Source organism: Papio anubis, chromosome 11 (assembly GCF_008728515.1).
Source record: "Papio anubis isolate 15944 chromosome 11, Panubis1.0, whole genome shotgun sequence".
Classification (NCBI taxonomy): Eukaryota; Metazoa; Chordata; class Mammalia; order Primates; family Cercopithecidae; genus Papio; species Papio anubis.
Genome location: NC_044986.1, coordinates 21,193,823 through 21,206,581, shown reverse-complemented (window position 1 = coordinate 21,206,581; position 12,759 = coordinate 21,193,823). Strand labels below are relative to the sequence as shown.

General features: G+C 37.4%; 1 protein-coding gene across 6 annotated transcripts in view; it reads right to left on the bottom strand.

Annotated features, from left to right (window-relative positions):
• Nucleotides 1-12,759, bottom strand: part of GPAM (glycerol-3-phosphate acyltransferase, mitochondrial) — a 63,625-nt gene that overhangs the window by 28,623 nt on the left and 22,243 nt on the right. The window contains exons 1-4 of one of the 6 annotated variants that reach the window (XM_021943655.2): nucleotides 5,239-5,359; nucleotides 4,382-4,476; nucleotides 3,261-3,391; nucleotides 2,048-2,170 (exon numbers count right to left, since the gene is read on the bottom strand). In XM_021943655.2, coding sequence (XP_021799347.2) covers nucleotides 2,048-2,170; nucleotides 3,261-3,362 — 225 coding nt within the window. In that variant the 5' untranslated portion in view covers nucleotides 3,363-3,391; nucleotides 4,382-4,476; nucleotides 5,239-5,359. The other 5 variants (XM_021943658.2, XM_021943656.2, XM_021943657.2 and 2 more) reach the window with 5 other exon arrangements.

The window sequence follows — 12,759 nt, the reverse complement described above, 5'->3', positions numbered from 1 at the left end:
GGTGGTGGGCATCTGTAATCCCAGCTACTTGGGAGGCTAAGGCAAGATAATGCTTGAACCTAGGAGACGGAGGTTGCAGTGAGCCAACACAATGCCATTGTACTCCAGCCTGGGTGACAAAGCAAGACTCCGTCTCAAAACAAACAAACAAACAAAAAACCGACAAACAAAAAAAAAACACCTTAAAACCAAAGGAAATAGTACCCCTTCCTGCTTGACTCCTCATCTCCACCCTGAAAGAAGTGAAGCTACAAGAATGTCAGAGATTTCAGGTTTCCCAAAATACAAAGACCATGCTAAGGACCATGCAGTTATTGTTGCTTACTAAATCTCCCAAAAATCCTGACACATAAGAGTTATCACCATTTTCTAGGTGAGAAACTAAGGCTGGCAGAGGTTTAGGATTCAATCTTATGTCTTGATTTAAAGAGTATGGTCTTTCTATTACACCCAAATAACTGTTCACTTAATGAGAAATCGCATGTCTACTGGTCACCATCTTTACATGTGATCTTGAAAGATAATCCAGAGATAGCTTTGCTGAAAAGACAGTCTATAGCTTTATCAATATGGGCAAAAAAGTAACTGTTCCACACTCAAATGCTGAAAAAGCACAGTGTTCCCTCAACAAAAACTATAAAAACACTTAAGTGTAATCTCTTTAAAGGAAAGGAAAATAGGATTTCAGAGAAAAGATAGCAAATATCATAAAGTTACCAAAAAAAAACATTTTTAAGCAAATTATTTTAAATGATCCTGTCATGGAAGTAATTCAAGATCAAGTTCAACTCCATCAGGTACTCTAGTAGGGCAAAAATCACTTGTCTGTTGTACCATCTACCCTTACTCCAAACCATCACCACCACCAAATATAGTCGTCTCTGACTTAAGAACACTTTGCAGTTATTGTTTTAAGCATTCAAAATTAGAATCAGACTAGATATCAGATTTAAAAAGAAAATGACATTCTGTTTAAATCTTGATTTCAAGTGGCCTATTAATCTGAATTAGCCTTACTCCTAGGCCAGAAATTTCTGTGATCCTTGAATTCTACCAAATTCTTGCAACAAAGTACTTGTGGTTTAAAAGAAGCAATATTTATAACAAGACGTTCTTCAGCAGACCTGAACATTTAACATAAACTGCTTGGGTTCCACACAAATCTCTCCCATGTTAGTAAATCCCTTTAGATCAGACTCAGAATTCTACTTTCTGCCAAGCCAACCTTGAGCAGAAAATTCACACAGCACAATTACCTAGCCACACAAGTGCAACCTCTATAAACGGCAGGCACTTAAACGGCAGAATTTCTACATCCTGGTAACTGGATCCCAGAGAAAGCTTAACATCAAGAAATGACTTTTAAAAGGCAATTCTACTGCCTTCGAACACAACCACATGAAATTCTATGTTCCTGTGCTAACTTGTCCTTCTCTTCAACTACCACCGAAAACATACCTCTCACCCACTCAACTCTTCTCAAAGACTACACTGTAATGCAAAAGATATTGCATGGCTTGTGTTTTTTCACCAAAATACAATCAACAAACCCATATACCTCTCTTAAATCTTCATTCTAACATTTTAGTGACAATCCTTCACTATCACAAAGTCAACAGACACCTTCCATTAGCAAAGGCTCAGAGCAAAGTCACAGCTTTAACTTCTTACTCTGTCCCATTATCTCTTTCTTATCTTGCTAGGATTTTAATGTTAAGTGCTAAAAGTTCAACAACTAAAAGTTCATGAAGGTTCCCACTAACTCCTTTGAAGACTTAACTGAAAGTAAGATCTACTCTCCCGCTTAAAATCCTACTAAAACCTCAAAAGAACTAGAATGTTACCCGGTATCAATTATGGGACCAATATTTACTGAATAAATGAATGGAAACGAAAAGTGTGTCAACATCTTTACTTGAAATATTTAGTTCATAAACATGGGTCTCTGTTCTGAAAGTGAATTTAGTCCAATAAGACCGCCTACTACAAAGTTGGAAAATCATATTTTATGCTGAGTATTAAGGTCCATAAGCAGTAAGGTTCTTACCCAGCTCTGGGGAGTGCAGGAGTAACAACATCTTCCAACAAATGGCCTTTTCCGACTCATTAGGCTTTCTTTCCATTTTAAAGTTGCAGATCTGAAGACAGTAGGTCTAAAACCACACTCACCCTGACAAATATTAAGGAAAAAAAATAGTTTATAAAATGGCAAGAGAATACTTGTCTACTTGATCTCAAAAACTACTTTGGACAGAAGAAAAACTTCTGGCATATTCAGAGTGATTTTCATTTAAGTACTCCCTCCATGATCAACACTTGGATAAAAGCTTACCACATAAGCAAACGTTGAGCACCCAAGCATAGTAACAGCTACACACTGAAAGCAGTATTCAAAAATTTAAAAACTAAATTGTAGAAGGTCAAACAGACTTCTGATAGCAAGATAAATAAATTCAGACTCCGGGATCTCTAGTCTAACAATTAACCTTACCCCCTTTTAAATCACACAGTCCCACTACAGAACATGAAGGCCTTACATAGTGAGCAAGTTTTTATAATTTTACTTTAAATTTAAAAAAAAGGTAAACTTATATAACATTCCTTTATCTTATTAAGGGAACTTAAAGACCAGAATTTAAATTATAGCTATGCTGTTCAATTAGTGTCAAATCTTGCTCTTCTATTCTAAAAATGCTTAACTTTGAGCTCAGTTGCTCAAATCTCTGTTATACAGATATAACATTCTCAAAATTAAGCAAGAAAAAAAAACCCACTATTTTTTATATAAAGACAATTGAGATAATATTAAAAATACATCATGTTATACTGAAATAAGAAAAACAATCCAAGAAAATGTATGCCTTTTGGATTGAATTCATACTATACATTCCTATTTTTAATGTTTTAAAGTTTATTTCTATTACAAAATTCATGCTTTTTAAGTATAACTCATGGAAAGTACATACCAAGAGAAAGAAAGAAAAAAAAAATTTCTTACCCAACCCAAAACTACTATGTTTTTTTCCTATGCAAAATGATTGTTTCATTTTCTAACATCATCAGTGTACATTAATTTCCTAACCATTTTTTCTTCCCAATATAATGCCATAAAAATTTTTATTAGGCTTCATAAACTTACCAGTTTCTGTAGCTATTAATCTCGACGTGGTATTATGTTGCTGCCAGTATGTGCACCTTCACAAACACCACTGAAGTGAACATTTTTAGCCTAAATGCTTTTAACGCTATCCTAAACTTACCCATTCCTCACTTGTGTGCTTACATCGACCAACACTGTATTCTGATGAATTCGGCAGATAAGAAACATCTATTGTACCAAGGGTCAGTGCAGATTCATCCATGTCACAAAGTGTAATTCCCAAATCATGTGCTATAAAAAATAAGTACCACTTAAATTAACAAGGAATCAAAAGAGTAAATACCAGAACTCAAAATTCTGATTTCTACATTACTTTGCTCCATAATGGGATAGCAAATGAACTGATAGACTTCTACCATGTTGAGTCACAAGGTAAAAACTGACTTTGATGTGTTTATATGAACACAGTTAGGCGGCCCTGACTAGAAAAAAAAAAAAATCAGCATTTGCATTCTAAGACTTCCTGAATATATAAGGATACAACATTGTATCCTTTGTATACACAAAAAACAGCTACGAATAGTATCCAAACAAAATATAGTATCCAAACAAAATGGTTTCCAAACAAAATAGCTATGAATTGTATCCAAACAAAATAGCTATGAACAGTCATTTGCAAGTGAAAATAAGAGCTTATTTTTATTTCGTTTTTGTTAATAATTGAATAGTTCCTGGCAGAATGAAGGCATGTTTGTTTAATTAAGGCAATTAGGGCACCCCTTAAGTTCCCCTACTTAAATTGAATTAAGATTTTAATTTTCTTGTGATGTCCTAAAAGAAACATTTTCACTTTTAATACAAAGGTAATACAAAGCTACAAAGCTCTGAAAGAAAAGCACACTATTTTGAAATATCTGATGTATAAGTTTTCATCCTTTTCGATAAGCTTTTTTCCACCCTAAGGAAAAAGGTTCACTAAGAGTAAACTCCTAAAATAGATATTAACCCCAAATAGAAAAACTTTCAAACATAGTCTCTAGCCTTAAATTATTTTTGATTTTGCCTGTTTCTCACCTGGCCTAAAATTATTCCTTTAACATCCTGAAAGGTCATGTCTAGATTAATAGTGTTCCTTTGGAAGGCATATTCCAGTCTCTTTACAATCCCCACATGGGTTTGCTCCAGTCACTGCTATTCTCGGCATAACCACCTATGTCCTTAACAATTTAACATAAGTACAATCTAACATAACAGGCTAGGGGAGAGAATAAACCAATGCACCTGGGATGAAAGTTCTGTTTCATAACATAAAACTTCAGGACTCAGCTATCAGTTTCGGGTGCAGAATGTCCATACAACAGGGGAGCCGCTGCTGCCTGAGAAAACGAAGTGAAGAAGGGATGAGGAGAGGACAAAGAGGCTCGCTTGTGCCAATAGGAGGTCCACGTTTTGCACTTCCTCCCTCCCCACAGTTCGCTCAAGGTCAAGGAGTAATAAAGAAGCAATATCCCAGACGCACCAGCCAGCATGCGCTGAGGGAAGCTGACTGGAGGATCTGAAAAGGACAGAGGCTGGAAGACCAGCTCTGAGGTTTAAATCTTCCACTGCTTACCATCTGTGTGATTGTTTTATTACCATAAGCTGGTTAACTTCTATGCCTTGGTTTTCCCATCTGGAAAATGGGCAGAATGATAGCTCTTACCTCCTGGGTTGCTGAGAGGACTGAATAACATAAACAAAGGGTCTAAAACAGTGTGTAACACACAGTGAGCGCTCAGTCCAATCAATGGTGACGCTGTCATTATCTCCAGCATACCGGCTGCTTTCAGAGCACCCCTTGCTGCCTCAGTGTCCCCCAGGGACCCAAGCGGGCTGGCTGGCGGCGCCTCCGCGCGTGCAGATGCTTAGGGGACTGAGTCCATAAGGACTCCTTCCAACCCAGGGTAACTCATGCCCCAGTCTGGTCCCCCTAGGAGAGATGAATCCTGCCCCCACCCCTGCACGAGCCCGACCCATTTCTCAGGGAGAAGCCCGGAGCTCGGGGGTCGGGGAAAAGGGTACACGACTGCCCCAGCAACTTGCAGGTCCCGCACCAGCTCCACGCACTCCCGGCCAGAGCAGCCTCTCGCAGCCCACACCTGCTCTCGCAGTTCGCACCCTAGCAGCTCCGGCTTCGGCTGCTGCAGCAGCCCGCACTTCAAGTCCCGGCCAATGCCTGCTGCAATGGCGCACCATGATGACGCAACCGGCGCGTGGAATTGACGCAGGCCACCGGCGAGCCAGCGCCGGGGGCGGGGCCCGGCCTGCGGGTCTCGGGGAGCGTGCGTGGATCCGAGGGTGAAATGTGTGTACTCGACTGTGCGTGCCTGTGTGTGGCTAAAGATAGTGTGTGAGCGCCTGGACAGATGGTTACACTGCCTAGGCCATGCGTGTGTGAGTGTGTGTGGGTACCTCATTCTGCTTTGTGTGAATTCAGCTTATCTGGGAGCTTGTCCCTCTTCCAGGCTTTGTTGGGAATGTGCGCGTGGGCTATCAGGTTATGTGTGTGGTCTGAATTTTTATGAGATCTGTAAGACTATGTAGGATTTATTACGAATGGGAGAGGCAGGGATTGCAAATGGCCATGCTGTGTAATTTCTACAAAAGTGGCTGAGTGCCTTTTCCTTTAAGGAGGAGAATGAGATATGTAAAGAAGCAAATAAGGATAAAAAGCCTGAGTTAGGAGAAATAAGGACTTTTTTTCCCCTTTGGACTATATGTTGCACACCATAGTGAATATAGTAAATAATGTATTATACAATTCAAAATCGCTAAGAGTACATTTCAAAAGTTCTCACCACAAAAACAGAAGTATTTGAGGTGGATATGTCAATTAGCTTGATTCAGTTATTCCACATTGTATTAAGTCATAACATTGATTTGTACCCCCTAAATATATGCAACTATTTAGTTAATTTAAAATATAATTTTAAAAAAATGACTTGAAGGAGTCTGAGTTGAAGTTGGCCTGCCTTTAGCCCTTGGAACAAAATAACACTGACCATGAAGTTCTTTCACAATACTTGTCATGCCATTGGCAAGGCCAATGATTATCAAGAGCATTAACAATTTAGAAGGAAAAATAACCTTTTTTATCCGGGGGGTGGTGGCACACATCTATAGTCCCAGCTGCTCAGGAGGCTGAGGTGGGAGGATTGCTGGAGTCTGGTAGGCAAGGGGTTGCAGTGAGCCAAAATTACACCACTGCACTCCAGCGTGGGCAACGAGACCCTGTCTCGAAATATAATTATAATAAATAAACTTTTACATGCACTCAAGCAACAAACATTAAGTATGAACTAGGATCTGGGAATACAAAGATGATTAAGGCATATGCCCTTCCCTCAAGCCTCTGCTGCCAGTCCTTGTCCCTCGTGTACTCACTAATCCTAATCCCCTATTCAATACAAATCTTCGTGCATATCCACCTGGAAAAAAAATCATCTACAGCCCCTCATAGGACAAATGCCTGAGCCTGGAACACAATAAGGCCTCCACAGAGAGGCCTCTGCTATTCCCTCTTCTCCAGCAGAAGCCTTTTACTTCCTCTCTGGTTGTTCTTAGACAAGCCATGGGCACTCATCCTCTTAATTCTGCTTATACAGTTCTCCCTGAAACTCCACAGTTCCTTCCTGAACTAGTTCTTCAGGCCTTCCCTAATCTCTCCAGCCCTCAATAACCACACTCTCCTGTGACATCTCAAATATGTACTACAATACCACACCTTGGATCTTTCTCAATTTCTGTCAAGTCTTCTAGAAGATTACAAACACATTATGTCAGTGACTTGCCTCAGTCTCTTAGTTAACACCAAAGTCTCTTGTTGTATAGTAAGCACTCAGTACTTATTGGGGCTAAGGAACAATAAAAAAAAAAATCCTTCTCTTGAATTTTTCATGCCTCTGTGTATAAATCTTGAACTTTCTTATGCCTCTGTGTATAAATCCACCCCAAAATGCAAATGTTCTCCTCTTTTGCAACAATCAAAAACAATGGGAGTTTATATTCATATTTTTTAAAAGGTTTTGAGCTTCTTGAGGTCAAAGACCCTGTCTTTATTCAACCCACACACATAATCTTAGCAATAAGCACACACTTAAATACTCAAGCACTTTATGCTAACTAGAGAAAGATGAATTTTAATCCCAAAACAGTATGAAATTTTGTATACAGGTTATTGGCCCATGACAAGGAAGAAAAGAAAGAAGGGAGAAAATAGGGGAAAGTATTAGGGTTTGAAGTAAGCACTAAAGAGAAAGTAACAACAAATTCACTAGAGAGAATACCACAGGAGTTTTAAAATGTAAGCCAAAAGGAAAAATGGACCATCTTACATAAAATTCATTTATAGGCAACTCTTCGGTAATGCCTGTTTGTTGCACAGTCGTTACTGAGAAGCTGATGTACATTGCAATGTCAGGTGTTTCATGTTACTTAACAATTGTTTTGGAAACAGGTGACACCCTTGGCAATCTGTTTTATGAAGAGAGCCACAGTAATTTATAGCAATCCAGTCTAGCCAGCTAAGATGGAGCAACAGGACTGAATTTACTCTCCTGCCTAAAACAACTAAAAACAAAAACAAGCAGGCGTTTATAAGACAATGACTGACTTTTAAACATTGTGCTGGACAGTGGTCCTTGAGGAGGGAAAACAAATGAGGTGGCCCTATGATTGCCTTGATTTACTAACTAGAGGGAGCAGCACAAAAGAGCTAGGCAGACTCCCTGAGTTGAGGAGATGGAACTGGGAGAGCAGGGAGGCCAAAGCAGCTGGAACTGGGAGTTGTATATCAGCAAGGAGAAAGCTACACAGAGAAAGAAGGAGCTGTGGAGATCTACAACAGATCTCACTCCAGTCTTCTGCTTATTAGAGCATGTGTGTGAGGAAGCTACCTAAGGGCAGGAAATAATCATGTATGAACAAAAGAGAGAGCAAGTACTAAAGCTTGCATAGGGTAGGAAATTAATTCTGCTCCCACAAGGCAGAGTAGAAAGGTACCCAGCTGAACCTACAGGATCAGAAATAGTGCCTGATCCTGGCACCCACACTGGAAAACCTCATAATTCACAATTCAAATGGTTTTGCTTCAGTAGTGGGGCAAAAGTAGCCCTAATGTAAAAGCTACTCTGATTCTATCTAAGAAATCTTAAAAGCCAGCCACCAAAGGATTAAGCTGTTTTTAAGAACAAAGTGTCCGAGAGCAAAGCACAAGAATATTTACAGGAAATTAAAAATAACCAACACCTAACAAGGTAAAATTTGCAACATCTGGAATCCAATCAGAATTATCAGGCATGCAAAAAGAAGCAGGAAAGTAATAAGAAAAAAAAAATCAATGAATTGAAAGCATCCCAGAAATGACAGATAAAATAAGAGAACAAGGACATTAAGAAAGTAATTATGACTGTACTCAATGTGTTCAACAAGTAGAAAAAATAAACTGAGCATGGGAAGTAGAGATGTGAAAAATCTTTAAAAAAAAGGACACAAACATCTAGGAGATAATAAAACCACTATCTGAGATTTTTAACACGCTAACACACACATACACACACACACACAGAGACACACACACGGGATTAATAGGGTAGACATTACTAAAAAAGAAACAGTAAAAAACTTGACGGGAGGATAAGGCAGGAGAATGGCGTGAACCCGGGAGGTGGAGCTTGCTGTGAGCCGAGATCCTGCCACTGCACTCCAGCCTGGGTGACAGAGCGAAACACCGTCTCAAAATAAATAAATAAATAAATAAACAAACAAACTTGAAAGCATTGTGATAGAAACTATCCAAAATGAAACACTGAAGGAAGAAAAATACTGAAAGTAAAAGAGTATCAGTGAGCCTAGTATACATGCAATTGTAGTCCCTGAAGAAAATGAGAAATATGACGTAAGAATAGATTAGGGAGGACAGAAAAAAGTATTTGAAGGAATAATCGATGAAAACTTTCCAAATTTGACCAAAACTATAAACTCATAAACCCAAAAAGCTCAACAAACTCAGTAGAAACATGAATAAAACCATACCAAGAAACATCACGATCAAAATGCCTACGACCACTGATAAAGAGAAAATCTTAAAAGCTATCAGAGATTTAAAAATATATATATATATAGACATTACTGTACAGAGGAACAAAGATAAGAATGACAACAGATTTCACATCAGAAAAATGCAAACCAGAAGGTGGTGGAGCAGCATCTGAAGTACTGAATGAAGAACCTATCAATCAAGAGTTCTTCTATATTAATATATAATATGTACATTTTATATGCTTTATATGTATATATCAAAATAAAACAAAATAAAAACATATTTTGACATCAAATTGCCAAAAGAATTCATCACCAGCAGGCTAGTTCTATAAGCAATGTTAAAGAAAGTCTTTTAGGCAAAAAAAAAAAAAAAAAAAAAAATGCTATCAGATGGAATTCTGAATCTATGCAAAGGAATTAAGAGCTTAAGAAACCATAAATATGTAAGTAAATGATTTTTCTTATTTTTAAAACCCTTTTATTTTAATTTATTTTATTTTATTTTTGAGATGGAATCTCACTCTGTCACCCAGGCTGGAGTGCAGTGATACAGTGGCGTGATCTCGGCTCACTGAAACCTCCTCACAGGTTCAAGCAATTCTCATACCTTAGCCTCCTGAGTAGCTGGGATTACAGGCACCCGCCACAATGCACGGCTAATTTTTTTCTGTATGTTTAGCAGAGTTGGGGTTTCACAATATTGCCCAGGCCGGTCTCGATCTCCTGACCTCAAGTGATCCGCCTGCCTCGACCTCCCAAAGTGCTGGGATTATAAGAGTGAGCCACCATGTCAGTCATTAAAACCCTTTTAAAAGAAAATTGCTTAATACACAAACAAAAACAATATTTTGTGGGGCTTATAACATATGTAGAAATAAAATGTATGATGACAACAGCACAAAGTCCAGGAAGGGAGAAGTATTCTGTTATAAGATTCTTATCTTATGCACTAAGTGGTATAATATACTTGAAGGCAAACTGTAATAAGTTAAAGATGTATACTTTAACTCCTAAAGCAACTACTATGAAAGCAAAACTAAAAGTTATTGTTAACACACCAACAAAGAAGCTTAAGTTGAATTTTTGAAATGTTTAATGAATTCAAAAGAAGGCAGTAAATGATGGGAGAGAAAAGAAAGAATATATAGAATAAAGAGAAAATACATGGTAAGATGATAGATTTAAGCTCATATAAGTATTCACCCTAATGAAAAGGCAGATATTGTCAGATTGGAAAGAAAATGAAGATCCAGTGATACGCTACCTATTTAAAAACTTACTTTAAATATTAAGACAAATAAAAGTAAAAGGTTAGAAAACAGTATGCTATACTAATGCTAATCAAAAGAAATATAGCTGGTTATATTAATAACATATAATTTCAATAAAAAGAATATTATCAGAAATATAGAGGATCATTTTATAATGATAAAAGGGTCAATTCATAATGAGGACAAACCGATTCTACATATTTATTCCTCTGATACAGCACTTCAAAACACATAAATCAAAAACTAATGGAATTGCAAGAAAAAATTTTAAAAATCTATAATTGTAGTCAGCCATTTCAATATCCCTCTCCCAATAACTAATAGAACTGTGGGTAAAAAATTAATAAAGATGTAAAACACTTGTGCAATACTATAAACCCAACTTAGTCTAATTGACATTTATAGAACACTCCACCCAATAACAGGAGAATAAACATTCAAGTGTGCACAGAACATCCACCAAGATAGATCACATTCTGGGCCATAAAACAAGTCTCAATGCACATATAAGGATCCAAATCATGTAAAACATATACTCTGAGCACAGTAGAAATTAGAAACCACTAACTTAAAGGTATTTGGAAAATCCTTAACTATTTGGAAACTCACATACTTTCAAAAAATCATGATGTAAAAAAGAAATAAAAATGAAAATTAGTAAGTACCTTGAACCAAATGATAATGAAAACACAATATATCATGTTGCTAAAACAGTACTCAGAAATGTATGGTACTAAAGCACCTATACTAGAAAAAAAGAAAGATCTCAAATTATTGATCTCAGATTCAGCCTTAAGAAAAAAGTGTAAATTAAACCCAAAGTAAGCAAAACAAAAACAGAAAATAATAAAGGGCAGATATCAATGAAAACAGAAAAATTTTTAAGCAGGAAAATAAAAAGCAATTGAAACTGAAAGCTAATTCTTTGAGAAAATCAGTAGAGTTAATGAACCTCTAGCCAGATTCATAAGGAAAAAAGAGGAGGACACACTTATTGATAATAGGAACAAGAAGAGTGACAGCACTACAAATTCTATATACACAGTAATACAGTCTTTCATTACCCAAGCTGGTTGCCTTTTATTTTCAGGGTGGTGTTACCAGATGTTAGATTTCCTGTCTTCATAAGGAGAGTCTGATTAGATCCTATAAAGATCTGGTCCCACCCATTGTACCAACAGAGAAGCTATTCGCTCTCTGTTTCCCTCTCTATGATTTTGTTCAGGACAATCTCCTAGCCAACTCTGAAAAAATAATGAATCATAATACTTAAGCCAATTATGAAAATGGGGCACACCCTGCATTTGTGATAATAATGCACGTGTACCTCTGTGTACACTGCATTTTGTTTTGTTTTGGCATTTTCCAGATTTTCAAGGTATTTTAAAATCTTTGTTCTGCCATCCTACATATTGACCAGTATACCTGCTACATTTTAACATGGCTCATTCTCATGATGAAGCTGCAAGATATTATGATCCTTAATTTACAGATAAGAAAAACGGGCTCAGAGTAATTAAATAAATTGCCCAAATCAACCAGACAGAAAGCAGCACAGAAGGGATTTGAACCGAGGCCTTTCTCATACTAAACCTCATATTCTTGACAATAATTAATGCTGCCTTCCTAATAGTCCCTGTTCAGAGGCTCCCCGTCAGACTGATCCAGATTCACTGACCAAACTTCCCTGGGTACATTTGTTCAAGTATCTGCAGGTCTACCTATGTATAATAGCATTGCTCTACAAGAATATTGTAAGGACATTGTCAACTGACTTGCCAGAATCCAATGATAAAGTATCTATTAAATTCCCTTATATAAAATATAATGATTGTTCTATCAAGAATTTTTAAAGGAAGTAGCTTGGCATGAATTATTCCTACTGGATCCATGCTCTTCTCATTATGGCCTACTTTTCTTTGGGCTGCTTTTGTTTATTTATTTATTCAGTATGTATTTATAGAACATCTACTTCATGCCACCCACGCTATTGTAGATACAGCATTGAACAAGACAGCACCATACCTCCTCCCTTCAAGCTTATAGTCTAGGATATTTACACTACTCCTGTTTAATCATTATTTCAAAAAGTTTCAAAAATCAGCATCAAGTTCATTGACTTGTGGCTTCCAGAATTCACTTCCCTAGTTCCAGCTGATTTGGGGCAGTCACTGAGACCTACCTGTTCAAGACGTATTTCCACCCTCTGATTATATTCAGGGTGATCTCTTGTCTAGCTCTGAAAAAAGAATGAATCAAGGTATCTAAGCCAATTATGATAATCTTGTTCCCTAATACTGCAACTAT